This window comes from Mustelus asterias, chromosome 10 (assembly GCF_964213995.1).
Source record: "Mustelus asterias chromosome 10, sMusAst1.hap1.1, whole genome shotgun sequence".
In the NCBI taxonomy this organism is placed as follows: domain Eukaryota; kingdom Metazoa; phylum Chordata; class Chondrichthyes; order Carcharhiniformes; family Triakidae; genus Mustelus; species Mustelus asterias.
Window position 1 is genome coordinate 74,975,467 of NC_135810.1, and position 19,635 is coordinate 74,995,101.

The following is a 19,635-nucleotide window of genomic DNA, read 5'->3' on the forward strand; positions in this document are numbered from 1 at the left end:
TGAACATTGTCGGACAATATAGCAGGATATAGATAGGCTGGAAAATTGGGCGGAGAAATGGCAGATGGAATTTAATCCAGATAAATGCGAAGTGATGCATTTTGGAAGAACTAATGTAGGGGGGAGTTATACAATAAATGGCAGAGCCATCAAGAGTATAGAAACACAGAGGGACCTAGGTGGACAAGTCCACAAATCCTTGAAGGTGGAAGCACAGGTGGAGAAGGTGGTGAAGAAGGCATATGGTATGCTTGCCTTTATAGGATGGGGTATAGAGTATAAAAGCTGGAGTCTGATGTTGCAGCTGTATGGAATGCTGGTTAGGCCACATTTGGAGTACTGCATCCAGTTCTGGTCGCCGCACTACCAGAAGGACGTGGATGCTTTAGAGAGAGTGCAGAGAAGGTTTACCAGGATGTTGCCTGGTATGGAGGGTCTTAGCTATGAGGAGAGATTGGGTAAACTGGGCTTGTTCTCCCTGGAAAGACGTAGAATGAGGAGAGACCTAATAGAGGTGTACAAAATTATGAAGGGTATAGATAGGGTGAACAGTGGGAAGCTTTTTACCAGGTCGGAGGTGACGATCACGAGGGGTCGCGGGCTCAAGGTGAGAGGGGCGAGGTATAACTCAGATATCAGAGGGACGTTTTTTACACAGAGAGTGGTGGGGGCCTGGAATGCGCTGCCAAGTAGGATAGTGGAGGCAGACACGCTGGCATCGTTTAAGACTTACCTGGATTGTCACATGAGCACTCTGGGAATGGAGGGATACAAACGAATGGTCTAGTTGGACCAATGAGTGGCACAGGCTTGGAGGGCCGAAGGGCCTGTTTCCTGTGCTGTACTGTTCTTTGTTCTTCTTTGTTCTTTAGTCTGGTCTACATGTGGATTCAGACTCACAACAATCTGATTGATTCTTAATTGCCCACTGAGGTGACAAGTCAATCAGTTGTATCAAATCACTTCAGAAAGAGCAGAAAAGAATGAAAATTGACGGACCACCTAGCATTTATCCAGGCACTGGATCCCTCCCTAACAGCACTGTGTGTGTACCTGCATCACATAAACTGCAATATGGTTCAAGAAGGCAGCTCGCCACCATCTTCTCAAAGGCAATGAGGAATGGGCAATAAATGTTGGCCTCGTCGGCAAAGCCCACATCCTGTGCGCAAATTAAAAATATTTAAAATAGTACTTTCAGTCATTGATGTACTTTTGATTATAGTCACTGTCTCAATGCAAATACACCATAAAATGTCTGAAAGTTTTACATTTAAGTTAGATACCATAAGATTTTCCAGGTTTATATAGGATAATTTACTGGGAGTAATTTTAAAAATCTGAGTTTCTGATATGGTGCTTAAGTCCAGCCATACTCCCCACCAGGCACAGAGATTCACAGTTTATCCCCTGTGGAAATGATGTATTTCATAGAATCAACATACATAGAAATTAATGTTGATTATGTTAGCAATGTGTTTGTATAACATTCCTTTTACCCTTATATTTTGATAGAATACACTTTTAATACATTAAGTTATCGACTAAATTTTCCCCAGTTATTTACCTCACCTCTCTTTCACAAAGCCTAACTTTTGATCATGCTTATCACTCCTAACTCTTGTAGTGCAGGTTATTTTCACCTCTGTAAAGTTCTTGGACACTTAGAAATTCTGTATAAATACAGATTATTGTATGGTTCTTATTGGAGAATTTACTTCCATTAACTTCTTTTTAATTTCTTTTCAGAACCTCTTGTCGAACCAAAGTTAATTTACCCACTTAAAGAACATATTGAAGTTGTTCTAGGTGGGTACAGTTTATCTTGTACTCTACTTATATGTATTTTTTTACCTGTGTGGATTAGCAGAATGGTTTATGATGAAGGAAACAGAAGAAGTGAAATGCAGTGGACTTGAAAGGAACACAACAAGTTCTTGATTTCAGCTAAAAGCATAGGATTCTTGGCTTAAAAATTGCAATAAGTTTCAAAATGGTTTCTGAACTGGATCTAGGTAAATTAAACTTGGTTTGATTCAAACACTTGATAAAGGTTTCTAGTGTCCTCCACAAGCATTACAATTTTCAGGCAGGAACATACCATTGTCCTATCTCACCTATCCAGTTTCTCACAAAATACCTTGACATATTTCTAAATCTTATAACAGTGATTTACTGATGTGAATCTGCCTAGATCCTGTGTGAATTCCATCACAGTTTTCTTAGTCCATCAACCCTTGCTGGTCATCTAAACCTTACATTCACCCTTTAACTGATTTATCTTTCTTTCTAACTTTCTTTTCTTGTCATAGAATAAATTCAGGGCAATTCTTAGAACAGTAAGTTCTAGTACCAACCCCAGGGAGCAGGCTACATTAGGCTTGGTAATGTGCAGTGAAACAGGATTCATTAATTACCTTATGGCAAAGAAGCTTCCAGTCAACAGCGAACGTTACATAATGGGGGGAGATTTTCCAGCCTCGCTGCGGTGTGTTTCTCGTGGCATGAGGCGGTGTGCTGTTTGCCAGCAGCAGGATCTCCTGGCATTCCCATTGAATGCCCCTGGGAAATCAGTGGGACCAGAAGATCCGCCAGTGTGAATGGCTGGAAAATTCCGGCCAATAGAATTATTGACATTTTGATGGTGAGAGCTGTGGCCCAAAGTTTGGTGTCTTAAACCTAAATAAAGGCAATTAGAAAGGTATGAAGACTGAGTTGGCTAAAGTGAATGGGAAAAATAGTTTAAAGAGTAGGATAATGGAGGGACATTAAGAAAGAGTCGATGAGAAGAATGCAAGGCTTGTGGCTAACTAAGGAAGTTAAGGATGGGACCAAATTTAAAGAAAAAGCATACAATGCTGTGAAGATTAGTGGTAATTCAAAAGATTGGACAGATTTTAGAAACTAGCAAAGAATGACTGAAAAATATGTAAGGAGGGAGAGATTAGAGTATGAGAGAAAGTGAGCTAGGAATATACAAACACACAGTAAGGATTTCTACAAGCATTTAAAAAGAAGAAAAGTATTTAAAGTGACCATTTGTCTCTGAGAAGGTCAGACTGGGGAATTAATAATGGGAGCCAAGGATATTGCAGAAGCATTGGACAGACATTTTTGTCTCTCTTCACTCTAGAAGATACTTAACCATCCCACAAATAATAGAAAATCAAGATGTAAAAGGGAGGGAGGAACTTCAAATAATCGCAATAACTAGTTGACTTGATTTGCTAATTACTGCTCCGCTGAGCATTGGAAAATTTTACAATCATCCACAAATCTTTCAGTCAAATCTAACTTGTTGGATTCCATTCACTCAGGTCAATAAGCATGTTTTTCTTCCAGGTGTGCTTGTCTATGCTGAATATCATTTTCCATAGTTCTGACCAATATTGTTTAGTTCCGATTGCATTGTTTCCACAGCTTCGGCAGTCTCTGCTTCTCTTGCTCCCATCAAAATCTCCACTACATTTGTATTATCAACTTACATTACGCCTCTGTAAATTATGTCAATTTGAAATAGTAAGGGCTGCAACACATTCAGTACAATTCCTCAAGCCAATATCACTTCTCAATTGAATATTTTGTTTACAGGATTATTTAATTGTAGGTAAATAATGAATGAAATGTAAAATGCAGCAGCCCAGATATAAGAGAACTATTGTGATCCCTTCAAATAACTCATCTGAGTGCAAGATTGATTAAATCTTAAGAATTAATTTAATTAATTCAATCTTCAGGACTTATGCAACTGCTGGTAATATCTACTGATATCTGATTATTTAAATATTTAGGTGAAAATAGAACAATCAATTGCACAGCTGTTGCTGGCAATGGAATGAAGTTGCAGATGCACCTAAATTGGTTTTTGGGTGAAAGCCCTGTGGTTAAATGTAACCAAGCACAGCCTGTGTGTAAAAATGAAATGAGGTAGGTGGTATATACTTATTGCGTTTATCATTTGCCTAAATGACAACAATTATTACTGCAGCCTCCTGTATTACATTGGAAAGCATGGAATAACTGAAGAATTTCTTATTAACAGGAATAACTATATACAGAGAGTGAGAAAGATCTTACTGGTTACATCGACTCCAGTTTCTGGACAGCCTGGGAGAGCCCACACACCTTAACTTTAGATAGCCTTTTCTACAAATTTCATTGCTTGGGTTTAGAACTCTTAAATCCGTGGACTGATTTTCTCCCATTCCTCGGAAAAAGATCAAATGAAGTACACTCTAAGGTATCTCACATAACCTGAACTCTTGATTTATTTCTGAGGTCAGGTTATTGCTTTGGGCAGTATGTTCCCTGATGCAGCACCCAGAAAGTGGGAGAAAGAATCTGGTTGTCTTCATCCTATAGCTGAATTAACACATGTCAGCCGCAAAGCCTTCTGCTTTCCTGCCCAAAAGCAGCCAGACAGCTTCAGATCACAAAGTCTCTGCTGAACTAAAGGGAAAAACATGCTTACCTGCTTTTGGTATAATCAGCATGCAATCTTCCCTTTCTCAGGCCCTCCAATGTGCGCAGAGCTGCATCAATACCAAAGACTCACTTGCTGCTATGAACTCATTGTTGGTGCCTCTGCCAAGCAGAGATGCAGGAATATAAGGTGGGATTTGTCTTGATGTCAATCCTATCTCATTTCCATATTATTACCAAAGTAGCACCTGGAACCCACGAGAGTTCCAAAAAAGGATCATAGTCACTGTGGGATTGGTCACTGCCACTTTTCCCTGTTTTGTTCCTGATTGTGTGGCAGCAGGAAATGGGATAGAGATCTGATCTGATCTGATATCCTCTCCTACTTTAACACATGCTCTGTTTTATAACATCATTTCTGAGGGCTCCTATTTTCTGCTTTTAGTTTGCACAGGAACAGGAATATTAGCAGCTCAGCCCCTTCAGTCTGTTCCAAAATTTACTGAGATGGTGGCTTATCTGTATTCTTGACTCTCTTAACAGCTTTGATTAGCAGAAATGTCTCAATCTTGTATTTAAAATTATTTATTCAGCTAGAATTTACTGTTTTATGTGGGAGATTTCTACCACCTTTTGCACAAACGCGTGTTTCCTAACTTGTCTCGTGAAAAGTTTGGCATGGATATTATCCCTCTGCCCCCTTGTGCTATACTACCCTATCAATTCTTTTCACTTTCTGAGTTTGCTCTGGCAGCAGGGCCTCTGGCCTACACACTGCACACTGTCCTGAGTGGACGTGCAGTGCTTGGAAAAACTAACCGTTGTCTAGGGAGATGATTTTTGACCAATCCACCACCTCCTGATAACCGGTGCTAAGATGAATTCAGATACCAATGCCTATGCCATTGGTAGCTTATAAGACTCAACAGTGATAGCACAGTAGCAAGTGGCTGTTTGGTCCATGGAGCATTTAGTTTGGTGATCGATGCACTGTTTGGCCATGCCCATGAGTATGTTACCTTAGGTGTGGAACAACACCTGCATTCTCAATAGCAAGAGTTTCTACCATCTGGTGGATTTCTTAAGGTTCAGGGAATAATGGATTACATGCATGTTGCTATTTAGCCACTATCTGGAAATGCCACGGTATAAATCAAAAGGTGTTTAATTCCCTTGATTTGCATGGGACATGGGTGTGGGTGCAGTATTTGAACTAAAAGGTGCACTAGTTTCAAAATATATTGTGGCTGGGAATCTCCCTGAAAACTGCAAAGTGCAGTGTGGGTGTGAAAGACAGCACTCAATCCACCGGCTGCAATGGCAGGTTCTCACAACTGCACTTCAAAACATCATTAGATATTCATTCAGAGAGAACACACTGTATCGCTGGTCGCTGCCACCTCACCACTCACTCTCACGTGTACTGACATCTCCATCTGGCATTATCTCATCTAGAGCTTGTGTCCTGATCCTGCCCAGGGCTCCACTCACCAAGTACACACATGCCAGGCATCTTTGTCATCTGCTTTCTCTTCTTTCTATCTGTCTTCACGCAGGAGAAAGTGGCTCACAATAGAGAGGAGGCCCCAGACTAGTAGAGGACTTGCTGAGGTCAATGTTCTCATGGAATTTGAGAACAGAGCCAAACAATTGGCCATGTCAGCAGTGGGCTGAAATGAGGCCCCAGGAGGGGTTTGAATGAATTTGTGGTAGCGGTTGAGGGAGTGAGGTGACGGTGAGGGGTAGGTATTGGCATGGTAATTGTGACTGTAGAATTGAGGGAAAAGTCCTGTTCCATTTCCCTGCACAGGAAAGGTTTAAAAATTTCAAATGAACAAATATTTACCTATCATTGGTATTTGCAGGGTCTCTTGAAGAATTGTACTTGGCCCAGCCCTGATTTACATATAGCATACAAAACTTTGACATTTCTCTTTTCTCCACAGAGGTTTCCTGATATGCTGTGTTTTCAGCAGTTTTTGTTCATTTGCTCCTTGACTTTGTTGTTACCTAGCAAAACCATACGTACCGATCTTTTTGAATCCCTTCAGTTAGGTCTTTATCCCCCAACAGTATTGAAACAATTATTTCTAAAAATTCTATCTCAGTGACATTCCCTGTGACTGTGATCATGGTCTATTTTCCTCCTTATCCTCTTTGGCCTATCTGAAGACTTGAAAGGTGTAATTGCACCAGTTTCTTGTGTGGCCCCACCTCCATTGTCCAGCTCAGTGGGATCACACCTTCTTGGTTGCAATCACTCCCACCATAGTCAGAACATCTTAACCAGTGTCTTCTCTTTACACTCTGATATGGTCACCCCTAGAAACCCTCAAAAATTCACCTTTGGATCCTCCCTTTTCCTGCTTTATATGCTACTTTTTGGAGATATCATGAACATGTACTTTTATGATTCATCCTTGGATAATTTTCTATGTTTAAGGAGCTAAATAAAAACAAGCTGTTGGTTGAATTTTTATGTTGCTTTTTTAATGGCATATCAACGCAACTTTATTCTGATATTTTATTGTCAAAGTAAAATTCATTGTGCATTTCAGAGAGGAAATTGAAAACAACATACGATATATTGTCCGTCCACTGATATTTACTCAAATTAAAGAAGAACAGCTGAATAAGTGCTTTAAATGTTTTTTAAAAACTTCAGGAGAGATTACTTCTGGATGCATCATTCTCCAACAGAAAGGTACTGTCCTGTTGGGGTGGTATGGTGGCACAGTGGTTAGCACTGCTGCCTCACAGCGCCAGGGACCTGGGTTCGATTCCTGGCTTGGGTCACTGTCTGTGCGGAGTCTGCACGTTCTCCCCATGTCTGCGTGGGTTTCCTCCGGGTGCTCCGGTTTCCTCCCACAGTCTGAAAGATGTGTGGGCTAGGCACATTGGCAATGCTAAAAAAATTCTCCTTCAGTGTACCTGAACAGGCACCGGAGTGTGGTGACTATGGGATTTTCACAGTAACTTCATTGCAGTGTTAATGTAAGCTTATTTGTGGCTAATAAATAATCTTTATTGTTTTAGTTGTCTGCTAACATGGGCAGGAAATGATTGGGGAGTGGCTGGCAGTCTCTGGGAAACTGGGTGACTCCTGGCTATATGGAACTCTTCCCTCACCTAGCCCTACAAAAGAAAGATTACTGAAGGAGTATTTCAGCCTCTGATCACTTCCACATTGACCTTTGCCGACTTTCTCACTCAGCCCAAAGTTAAAATTGCAGTCAGAACCCCAGTGATGTCATAGGACCCTAATTAGCATTTAAGAATTAGGACCCCCACTGGATTTGGATGGGTTTTTTTATATTCATGGAAAGAAGATAGAACTGAGGTTTCAAAAGCCAGGCAAAATTTCTGGAATTTCATGTTAAAAATAGAATTTTCACTCATTTAATCAAGTAAATTAGTGGACTTAACCAGAACCTGTAAAATGTTTGTTGAAACATTCCAATCAAACATGTTTGCTTTGTTACATTTTTATCCACTTGTTAAATATTCACATTATTTTGCATTTGGGAGGTGGCTGTGAAGCAAAAGTATCTCCCGGAATCCTCATGCACATTTTTGCGGCTTTATAATCCTTTAAAATGTAAGTGTCATGTGTCAGAGCAAATAGAAATGTTCTTAAATGTAATGTTTAACAGAATGCGTCTACGCCAACTTTCTCAGACACCACTAAGATTGTATTTGTTATATGAAAATAGACAGCAGCATAAATGATCACTTAAAGTGTTTTCTTCTCTCTCATAGGCAAGAGTGATGTTCATGGAGTTATTACATTACTAGTTTCCATTCTTGTCGTACTCATTGCTGTGGCTATTGGATGTGTAGTGTTCAATGTGGAAATTGCCCTTTGCTTCAGGGACCTCACTGGAAAAGATGAAACTCTCAAAGGTAGGAATGTGAAAAAGCTCTGAAAGATGGCAACTATTTTACTTTAAAGCAGTCATCTACACACTGCATAGTGATCACTCTTTATTACAAGGCCATTCTGGGAAGGACTGAGGATGTGAATGGTGCTGAATAAATGCAGTTCATTCTTTTTATGTTCTGGTAGACATGCTGTCAAGACCTGCAGTGGTTCTAGCAAAAGAAAGCACCAGCACATTCTAAGAACAAAATGTGTTGGACAATTAGTGCAGCCTTGCTTGCATTTCATACTCCCTGGCAATAAGTAAGAAAAAAAATATTTATTTTGGTATCGTGTTTGTGAATGGCCCCATCCATTTTGTTCCACCCTAGGATAGATTCTTATTCAAAGTACCTCAGCTGTACATCAATTCAATATTAAGAGCCAAGGCTCCAGTCTCTCTCTTGAGCTCACCCCAAACCCAACCCTTCTGACTGAGCCACTTACAACTCTACCTGTTGAATGTCAACCTGTATTTAGAGACCCATGGGCTGGCTTTTATGCTCCCCCACCCAAAGATTTGAAGGCGGGGGGGCTCATTAAATCCAGTGGGTGAGTAACCAGCCTGCTGCCCACCCGCTATCCCTGCCCCCACTACTAATGTACTAGTGGCTGGGATGGTGTTCTGTGGCCCGTCCACCAGTGGACCAGTGAAGGCTCTTAAGTTGACAATTAATTCTCACTTTTTAGAGCCTTATCCCATTGTTAAGGGCCATACAGTGCCGTGGGCGGAACAGTAGCACAGTGGTTAGCACTGTTGCCTCATAGCACCAGGAACCCGGGTTCGATTCCTGCCTTGGGTGACTGTCCGTGTGGAGTTTGCACATTCTCCCCGTGTCTATGTAGGTTTCTCTGGGTGCTCCGGTTTCCTCCCACAGTCCAAAGATGTGCAGCTTAAATGGATTGGCCATGCTAAATTTCACTTAGTGTACCAAGATATGTAGATTAGGCAGATTGGCGGGGTAAATATGTTGGGTTGTGGGGATAAGGCCTGGGTGGGATGCTCTGTCAGAGAGTTGGTAGTGACTTGATGGGCCGAAAGGCCTCCTTCTGCAGAGCAGAATGTATTCTATTCTATTCTATTCATTTTATTCCATTTCTGTTGGGATTTAACCAGCGGCAGAAGAGGCCCACACCAAGTGACCACCCTAGCATGTTTTCCCCCACAGGCTGGTGTTGAGTAGGGAGTAGTTTCTCTTTTAACAGACTCTAGATCCCATCAGAGAGCCCCTTCAACACCTTTACTCCAATACCCCTCCACCCCCAACTCAGTTTTATCTCCAGGCCTCCCTCCCCCCATTGGAATTTCAAAATACAGGCTCTCACCTCCCTTGTCAGGGCCTGCTAGCTTAGCACCCAGTAAGACCTGCCTGCCTCACCCCCACTCCTCCAAACACTGATCCACAACCTAATCCAATGCCACATGCCTATGTCCCAAAGTACTTATAGCTCTCTGAGGTGAGACCTCCTGAGGTGCAGAGATCCCACCTTCAGTCTATTAATGACCAATTGGCCATTAAATGAGTGTAAGGTGCAGGTGTTCCCCTCGGTGACCTCACCCCCTGACATTTTAGTCAGGGAGCGGGTAATCTGTTTCACATAATTCTGCTCAATATTCTAGTTTTCCACATGTTACCTGGAATACAGCTTGAACCATCAATTTATAAATGGCAATGCTACCACTAAGCCTAACACTTACTACCTGTAAATAAGTAACAACCCTGAGTGAAGCCCTGGATAATATGAGAGACCATGTAATGGATGTTCCTGCTGATCACATTCATTGTAGAAGTTTTGCTGGTCTAACAAAGTGCACACTGATACATGAGCAGTGCAGATGGAAGAAAATGGTCATTAATATTTTTAGATGAGTATGTCATGGAATGTTTCCCTTGTGTTCTTCTATATTTAAAATGTCATATAATGCCCAAATAGTACTATGTCTCAGACATTGGGATTTTTTTATTGTTCAAAAGTTACATGAGATTTCAAAAGGCACATTGGGCTTCCACAAAACATACCAAAGCTAGAATTTCCTGTCCTCTGCTACACCGCGAAGCATAAACGTAATACTATATTTTTCTGTTCTTGGGATGTGTACCACACTGGCAAGACCAGCATTAATTGCTGATTGTTCTTGAGAGGTGGAAATGGATAAGCTTTAAACCAAAACAAAATCTGCTTAGCTATGCTGATTGCAGCTAATGTCTTGGCTTTCATTTTCAGACAGTAAGGAATATGATGCCTATGTGTTGCTCCTTGAGAGTAATGAAACTCTCCTCAGTGCTGAGGAAGAGCAGCAATTTGCTTTGGAATTGTTACCTGCAATTCTAGAAAAACAATTTGGCTACCGACTCTGCATATTTGAACGTGATGTTCCTCCAGGAGGTAAGATTGACTCATTCTTGATTTAATTGTTTCTTTATTCTAGTAAAACTCGAATGAAAAATGGGTCTGCTCTATTTTTAATATGTTCAGTTTACTTGGAGATGCAAGGAACACCCGTAGAATAGAAAAGTGCAGATCTTTTCTTCATTGTTATTAGCATTAACATCAAAGTTACTGACATAGAAAGGGTTTCTGTTCTATCATGCCTGATGTTTTGAATTATGCTGATGCTTTGAATTATGCTGATGCTAATATGGAAATTTTAAACAAAGCCAGCAGGGGTTTGGGAAAGAGGAGATAATGGCTTGAATTCTCTGATGTTGTTTGCCCCGCCAACGCTGCCAGCGAGAATGGAGAATTTGGCGTTGAGCCAAATCTCCAATCGTGGCAACGGGATCGCAGAATCCCAGCCATGGGCAAGGTCAGAGAATCCCAGTCAATATCAGAAAGGAATACCCCCAAAGTGCAGAGAATAACTGGGAAAAATAGATAGCAGTAGAGTAGAGAATGGTAGATTAATAGGTGGGGTCAGATTAAGGGAGAAAGTAGAAGAGTCTAAATCAGGGTTATTGTGCCTGTGTATCAATGCACAGAGTGTGGTTAATAAGATTGGTGAATTAACAGGCACAGATCGCCATATAGAATTATAGACCAGGATTTAACAGCCCTGCCACTGTACGTCTCCCCCTGGTAGTTGCAGAGGGTCATTTAAATTGCTGTTTACTTCGGTGGAACCATGATGTCCTGCCAGATGGGGGGGGGGGGGGGGCTGTACAATCCAGGCCCTGATGAGGTGGCAATAACAGAGACCTGGCTCCTGGAAAGGTAGGACAGGATGTTAAATATTCCTGGTACAAGATTTTCATGAACGAAAGAAAAAGAAAAATGGAGCAGGGGTGGTGGTATTGATTAGGGGAAATATTGCTGTGCTGGAGAAAGAGGATGTCCCAGAGGGGTCACAGACAGAATGCATTTAGCTAGAGCTAAGGAACAAAAAACATGCAATTACATTGCCTCATGTAGTCTATAGGACACTAACTTATGGGAAGGATGTAGAAGAAAAGATTTGCAAGGAAATTGCATAGAGATACAATAATTATAGAGTATTTATGCTGGGGGACTTTATTTATCCAAATATAGACTGAGATAATATTAGTGTAAAGGTCCAAGAGGATCAAGAGTACCTAGAGTGTGTTCAGGAAAATTTTCTACAGCAGTATGTTTTCAGTCCAACATGGACGCATTGCGAGACCGAGTTCTTGGAAATGCGAAGAGACAAGTAGATTAAGTGTCAGCAAGAGAAAGTTTAGGGGACAGTCATCATTGTATCAAAGAACAAAGTACAATACAGCACAGGAACAGGCCCTTCGGCCCACCAAGCCTGCGCCGCTCATGTGCCCAACTCGACCATTCATTTGTATCCCTCCATTCTCAGTTTGTTCATGTGGCTATCTAGATAAGTCTTAAACGATCCCAGCGTGTCCGCCTCAATCACCTTGCTTGGCAGTGCATTCCAGGCCCCCACCACCCTCTGTGTAAAATACGTCCCCCTGACATCTGTGTTGAACCTTGCTCCCCTCACCTTGAACCCGTGACCCCTTGTGTTCATCACCTCCAACCTGGGAAAAAGCTTCCCACTGTTCACCCTATCTATGCCCGTCATAATTTTAATGATGTGGAGATGCCGGCGTTGCACTGGGATAAACACAGTAAGAAGTTTAACAACACCAGGTTAAAGTCCAACAGGTTTATTTAGTAGCAAAAGCCACAAGCTTTCGGAGCCTTAAGCCCCTTCTTCAGGTGAGTGGGAATTCTGTTCACAAACAGGGCATATAAAGACACAAACTCAATTTACATGAATAATGGTTGGAATGCGAATACTTACAGCTAATCAAGTCTTTAAGATACAAACAATGTGAGTGGAGAGAGCATTAAGATAGGTTAAAGAGATGTGTATTGTCTCCAGACAGGACAGCCACTGAGACTCTGCAGGTCCAGGCAAGCTGTGGGGGTTACAGATAGTGTGACATGAACCCAATATCCCGGTTGAGGCCGTCTTCATGTGTGCGGAACTTGGCTATCAGTTTCTGTTCAGTGACTCTGCGCCGTCGCGTGTCTGAAGGCCGCCTTGGAGAACGCTTACCTGAATATCAGAGTCCGAATGCCCGTGACCGCTGAAGTGCTCCCCAACAGGAAGAGAACAGTCTTGCGGTCACGGGCATTCGGCCTCTGATATTCGGGTAAGCGTTCTCCAAGGCGGCCTTCAGACACGCGACGGCGCAGAGTCACTGAACAGAAACTGATAGCCAAGTTCTGCACACATGAGGACGGCCTCAACCGGGATATTGGGTTCATGTCACACTATTTGTAATCCCCACAGCTTGCCTGGACCTGCAGAGTCTCACTGGCTGTCCCGTCTGGAAACAGTACACATCTCTTTAACCTGTCCTAATGCTCTCTCCACTCACATTGTTTGTATCTTAAAGACGTGATTAGCTGTAAGTATTCGCATTCCAACCATTATTCTGTAAATTGAGTTTGTGTCTTTATATGCGCTGTTTGTGAACAGAATTCCCAATCACCTGAAGAAGGGGCTTAAGGCTCCGAAAGCTTGTGGCTTTTGCTACCAAATAAACCTGTTGGACTTTAACCTGGTGTTGTTAAACTTCTTACTTCATAATTTTATACACCTCGATTATGTTGCCCCTCATCCTCCGTCTTTCCAGGGAGAACAACCCCAGTTTACCCAATCTCTCCTTATAGCTAAGACCCTCCATACCAGGCAACATCCTGGTAAACCTTTTCTGTACTCTCTCCAAAGCCTCCACGTCCTTCTGGTAGTGTGGCGACCAGAACTGGATGCAATATTCCAAATGTGGCCTAACCAACGTTCTATACAGCTGCAACATCATATGCCAACTTTTATATTCTATGCCCCATCCAATAAAGGCAAGCATGCCATATGCCTTCTTGACCACCCTCTCCACCTGTGCTGCCACCTTTAAGGATCTGTGGACTTGTACACCCAGGTCCCACTGTGTGTCTATACTCCTGATGGTTCTGCCATTTATTGTGTAGCTCCCCCTTACATTAGATCTACCGAAATGCATCACTTCGCATTTATCTGGATTCAATTCCATCTGCCATTTCTCTGCCCAATGTTCCAGCCTATCTATATATCATAAAGTTTAGGCAGACTATGGAAAAAGAAACTGTCCCAAATAAGAAAACTTAACTGGGGGAAAGACAACTTCAATGGAGTAAGAATGGATCTAGGCTGAATAAATTAGAGTCAAAGGCTGGCAGGAAAAACGATAGGTGATCAGTGGGCTACCTTCAAAGAAGAGATAATTTGGCAACAGTTGAAGTGTATTCCCTTGAAAGAGAAAGAGAGGGCAAACAATGCTGAGTTCCCTGGATGACAAAAGAAATCAAAATTAACATAAACAAGAAAGAGTGTGTTTATCATAGGTGCCAGGTACAAATTACAATTGAGAACCAGGCTGAGTATAGAAGTTTCAGAGGAGAAGTGAAGAAGCAAATAAGAGAAGCAAGGAGGGAGTATGAAAAGAGCCTGGCAGCCAACATAAAAGGGAATTCCCAAAGTCTTCTCTTGGCATCTAAATGGTAAAATGGTGGCAAAAAGAGTAGTAGGGCTGATTAGGGACAAAATGGGGGATTTACACATGGGGTCAGAGGGCATAGCTGAGGTATTAAATGAATACTTTGCAGTTGTCTTTATGGAGGAAGAAGATGCTACCCAGGCTATGGTAAAATACAATATCTGCACTTAAAGTTGATACAGCTAGATGCAACTAAGGACAAATGAAAATGGAAATTACAGAAGCATTGGCTATAGTTTTTCAGTCTTCGTTAGATTTAATGTGGAGATGCCGGCGATGGACTGGGGTGAGCACAGTAAGAAGTCTCACAACACCAGGTTAAAGTCCAACAGGTTTATTTGGAATCATGAGCTTTTCGAACGCTGTTCCTTCATCAGGTGAAGGAACAGTGCTCCAAAAGCTCGTGATTCCAAATAAACCTGTTGGACTTTAACCTGGTGTTGTGACACTTCTTACTCCATTAGACTCAGGGGTGGTTCCAAAAGAATGGAGAATTGCAAACATTACATTCTTGTTTAAAATAAAGGGCATAAGGATAAGCCTACTAAACGGAATTAGAGGGAGCAGTTTATAAATCAGAGGTCTCCCTTTTAAGATGGGAATGAGGAGAATTCTTTTCTGAGGGTCATTGGAATTTTCTCCTCCAGAAAGCAATGAAAGATGGGGCTTGACCTTGTTGAGGCTGAGTTGGATAGATTTTTGACAGACAAGGGGCCCAATTTTACCATTTTGATTCTAAGTGCTGAGTCTGGGCGTGATTCAGATCCGACTTGTAAACCTGTTCTCAGGTGTCCCCATACACACTCAGCCTGAATAAAAAGCAGCTGCAGAAGACTGTGGGGTGGGGCTTATCGCGCCCGAAATGCTGCTGGTCTGATCAAGGTCTTCAACTGCACATGCACAGTAAAAAAGAATTGAAAAACGCTCCCCTGCCACATCGTTCCCGGATAAAGCGGCCCAGGAGCAATGGCCCCCACAGACATTGCCCCACCCCCACCGCAGAACTGTCCCCCTTATCCACCTACCCCCCGCTAGCCAGACCGATCATGGCCCCCTGCTCCACTTCCCCCCCCCACCGATTGCCCGCAGAGTGGTAGCAGACCCCCCTGCTCTCCCCCCACCAGAGATCCATCTGGCCCGCCTCCCTCCTCCTCCTCCCACCCTCCCACCAAAGAATGATCTGGTCTCCCTCCTCCTCTCCCCACCCCCTACCAGAGAACAATCTAGACTCCCTCCTCCTCTTCCCCCCTCCCCCGCCGCCCCCCACCAGAGAATAATCAATGTGTGGTGAAATGGAGGAACATCATACAAATAATATTTTGTTTAAATTTAGGGAAAATGCATTAAATGAAATGGGTTGTTGTCATTGAATCCCTACAGTGCAGAAGGAGGCCATTCGGCCCATCGAGTCTGCACCAAACACAATTCCAACAGGCCCTAATCCTGTAACCCCACATATTTATCCTGCTAATCCCCCTGAAACTAAGGAGCAATTTAGCATGGCCAATCAATCTAACCTGCACATCTTTGGAGTGTGGGAGGAAACCGGAGCACCCGGAGGGAACCCACACAGACACGGAGAGAATGTGCAAACTCCACACAGACAGTCACCTGAGGCTGGAATTGAACCCGGGTCCCTGGCATTGTGGGAGAGCAGTTCTAACCACTGTGCCACCGTGCTGCCCTGTGAACCTCATTCAGCATTAGACTTATACCCTGAAATAGTCCTGAAACACAGAGAAGAAAAAAGACACAAAATTGAAATTCTATGCAATGATGTAACCATCCTACTAAACACTGGAGATTGGTTAATTGTTGACAAAGTGCGACATAGTGGTTAGCTGTGGTAATGATCTTAGGCAATATACATTGAACCAGGCAAAAATGAGATTGGAAAGAAGGTTAAATAGTCAATCTATTATTTTCATTATTTAATCTCAAAATGCAAATTAGAATATTTGTTGCAGTTACAATATTTTTTAAATAAATCACTGCGATCTTTCAGTCTTTATTTTACCTTATACCTAATTCAATCATAATCATTTATTTTCCTAATTTAAATTAAAAAGGAAGGTTGTTAACTGCCTTTTAACTTCTTGGTTTAGTATGTGTGGCTATAAAACCATTTTGGCAGGGACTAACCATGTGAAAGGTGCTAACTAAATGCAAGTTCCTTCTTTCTTTCTCATGGGCACCCCCATCGCCTATATTACAGATTACACACCATCCTAATTTGGACTTGTATCCCTATGCCTTTGTCAAATCAAGACGATATGATGCACAGCCTAACACCATCATCACAATTGGGGGAGGCACGGTGGCACAGTGGTTCGCACTGCTGCCTCACAGCTCCAGCGACCTGGGTTTGATTCCCAGCTTTGGTCACTGTGTGGAATTTGCATGTTCTCCCCGTGTCTGTGTGGGTTTCCTCCGGATGGTCCGGTTTCCTCCCACAGTCCAAAGATGTGCAGGTTAGGTTGTTTGGACAATGATAAATTAACCCTTAGTGTCTGGGATGTGATAGGTTTGAGGGATTAACAGGGTAACTAAGTGGGGATAGGGCCTTGGTGGGATTGTTATCAGTGCAGACTCAATGGGCCGAATGGCCTCCTTTTGCACTGTAGGGTTTCTAGTGATTCTGTGATTCTATATCACAAAGACTTCAGCACTTTGAGTAGAAAGCTCACCAGCACAAGTTCTCAGAGCAGTAGAAAATATTTCAATGTGACTGTCTGCTTACCTGCTTTCTGATAATCACTGCTGCTGCACTTCGAGACATCCCAGTGACTTGACACCTGGTTTACACTGCCATCAGGAAAGGGGAGAATCCACAGCACAGAGATTATTAGGTCTTTGCAGGCAGCTGTCCTCAAGGTCAACAGCAAGAGCTCTCACTTTGCTCGTCACTGCCAGAGTAGAAGAACACGAGAGATGGAAGCAAGGAGTAAATAACATGGTCCATCCAGCCTGCTCTGTCATTCAATATAATCATGGTTGATTTTGGGCTTCAGCTGCACTTTCTTGCCCACTCCCCATATCCCTTGATTTGCTGAGAGACAAAAATCTGTCCATCCCGGAGATAGGAGCAAAATCCAGACCGTTGTGTTTAAATTTGACTTCCTGCTTGGCTTTCTGGGAAAGCAGTTTGACTGTACAGAGACTGTACTTTGCACAAATTTATATGTAGAATGTTCAATTTTTTCCCAAATGGTAATTTTAATAAATCAATAATTAATTTGTTTTCCAGGTACTGCAGATGACATACTTTTTTATATAAACAAATGCCGAAGATTGATTATAATACTCAGTAAAGAATATGTGGATGATGAGTGCAGCTCTATGTATGAACTTATGACTGGACTGCATCAAGTATTAGTTGAAACAAAAATAAAACCAATACTTATTGAGCTTAAGCCCATAAACAGCATTAAGTCACTACCAGAGTCACTCCAACTTGTTCTCAAATCAAAAAGAACTGTGAAATGGAAAGGAAGTAAATCTGCCTTCAAACAATCATATTTCTGGAAGAAAGTGAGATACTTGATGCCAGCAAAAGGTGGCCAGCGGGCAAACAAATCTCTATGGTTTCATGAAAAAACACCTGTCACAAACATGTAAGTTACAGACTTGCTGGCATTTAATCTTTCCTAACATTTACTTAAATTGGGTTTGTGCCGGATTGGCCAAAATTAATTTCTGCATCAGTAATAATGGGCTGAATTTTCATCTTGAAGATGACAATTGATTTGGTATGCATGCCTCGAGCCTCATAAGCCTCATTATATATTCATGGCTGAGAGTCCAGATATCCATTAGAGTGCTGAAACAGCTTCACTCCAGGGAAAATACTTCTTTATTGACAGCTCTTGTCCTGATCTAATCTGTCAATTTCAAAAACAAAGAGGTTTTAAGTGCTTGCAGTTTCTGCTTTAAAGAGTCTGGATGATTGACACTTTTATTGGGATGTGGTAAAAGCAATTTTTACGAATGAGTAACTTTATTAAAGCTTTTAACACATACCATTGTTAATATAGTGTCCAGTGGTTCTACACAGAGTTGTGGGTCAATAAGCATGGGAATAACATAGGTTGGCATGGAGGGATGAGGAACCATGTGGGATGGGTGGGGGGCATCGCTTAGTATGGGGAGCATGGGTAAGAGCTTTTGAATTTAGCTTTCAAAAAGTTCCCTCATGCAGACAATGGTTCATGACATCTCTGAAGTGCCATGAACCACAAGCCCTTCAAAAGCTGGCCCGACTCCATAACAATTGCCGAGGAATAGTGCATGCCTATCTCTGCAATAGAGCTAGCCTGGTCGGGAGTAGAGGGTGTGGGCTCGTAACCTGAACCAGACTGCACTCTTAAACTACACTGGTGAAAATCGGAAACCCGAAGAATGGAGTGAGGAATCCTGAAATTGGTTTCCGGACACCATTTTCACACTTCACTGGGTCTCCCTGACCCCATGAAAATCCAGCCCAATGTGTGCTATTCGGTCAACACAGAAATAGAAAATGCTGGAAAATCTTAGCAGGTCTGACGAAGGGTCATCCAGACTCGAAACGTTGGCTCTATTCTCTCATTTTCTGTTTTTGTTTCAGATTCCAGCATCCACAGTATTTTGCTTTCATCTTAGTGTGCTATTATGTTCTGGCAACTTGTGTTGCAGTGGGTTTCAGATGAATACCAGTGTAAAAAAGGAACATAAAAGCAGTTGATTGTGCAATTATTTATGTTGATTAAATTAACCTTTTTTGTAAATTTAGGAGGGAATGAGTAATGTTTTAGCAATATTTTTATGGAGGCATGTTTAAAAAATGAATATCTACAGGAAAGCTATATGGTTCTGTTGTAGCTACTAGTCAGTTAACTAGTGCTTGCTCAATGTGACAAATCCCATGGCATTGTTACTGTATATAGAACCATAGAACCATAGAAAATTACAGCTCAGAAACAGGCCTTTTGGCCCTTCTTGTCTGTGCCGAACCATTTTATGCCTAGTCCCACTGACCTGCACTTGGACCATATCCCTCCACACCCCTCTCATCCATGAACCCGTCCAAGATAGAGACAGAAATTACTACATGTACAAATGTAAATTTATACATTGCAGTAAGTATTATTTTAGAATGGGAAACAAATACGTAGACAGTGATGCCCATATCCCGTGAAGGAATAAAAGAATGACAAAAGTGTCTTTTGATTTTGGTTTTTCTAGAGAGTTATGGAAAGAATTTATTTGCATTGTGCCACTTCAAAGTGTTACTTTGCAGACTACATA

At 42.0% G+C, this 19,635-nt stretch overlaps 1 protein-coding gene across 1 annotated transcript in view; it reads left to right on the forward strand.

Annotated features, from left to right (window-relative positions):
- Positions 1-19,332, forward strand: part of LOC144500045 (interleukin-18 receptor 1-like) — a 31,099-nt gene extending 11,767 nt beyond the window's left edge. The window contains exons 5-10 of the mRNA XM_078222807.1: positions 1,750-1,809; positions 3,792-3,927; positions 6,981-7,126; positions 8,182-8,325; positions 10,568-10,729; positions 17,600-19,332. Coding sequence (XP_078078933.1) covers positions 1,750-1,809; positions 3,792-3,927; positions 6,981-7,126; positions 8,182-8,325; positions 10,568-10,729; positions 17,600-17,970 — 1,019 coding nt within the window. The 3' untranslated portion in view covers positions 17,971-19,332. The remainder of the gene's footprint in view (positions 1-1,749; positions 1,810-3,791; positions 3,928-6,980; positions 7,127-8,181; positions 8,326-10,567; positions 10,730-17,599) is intronic.
- Positions 19,333-19,635: the final 303 nt, after the last annotated feature.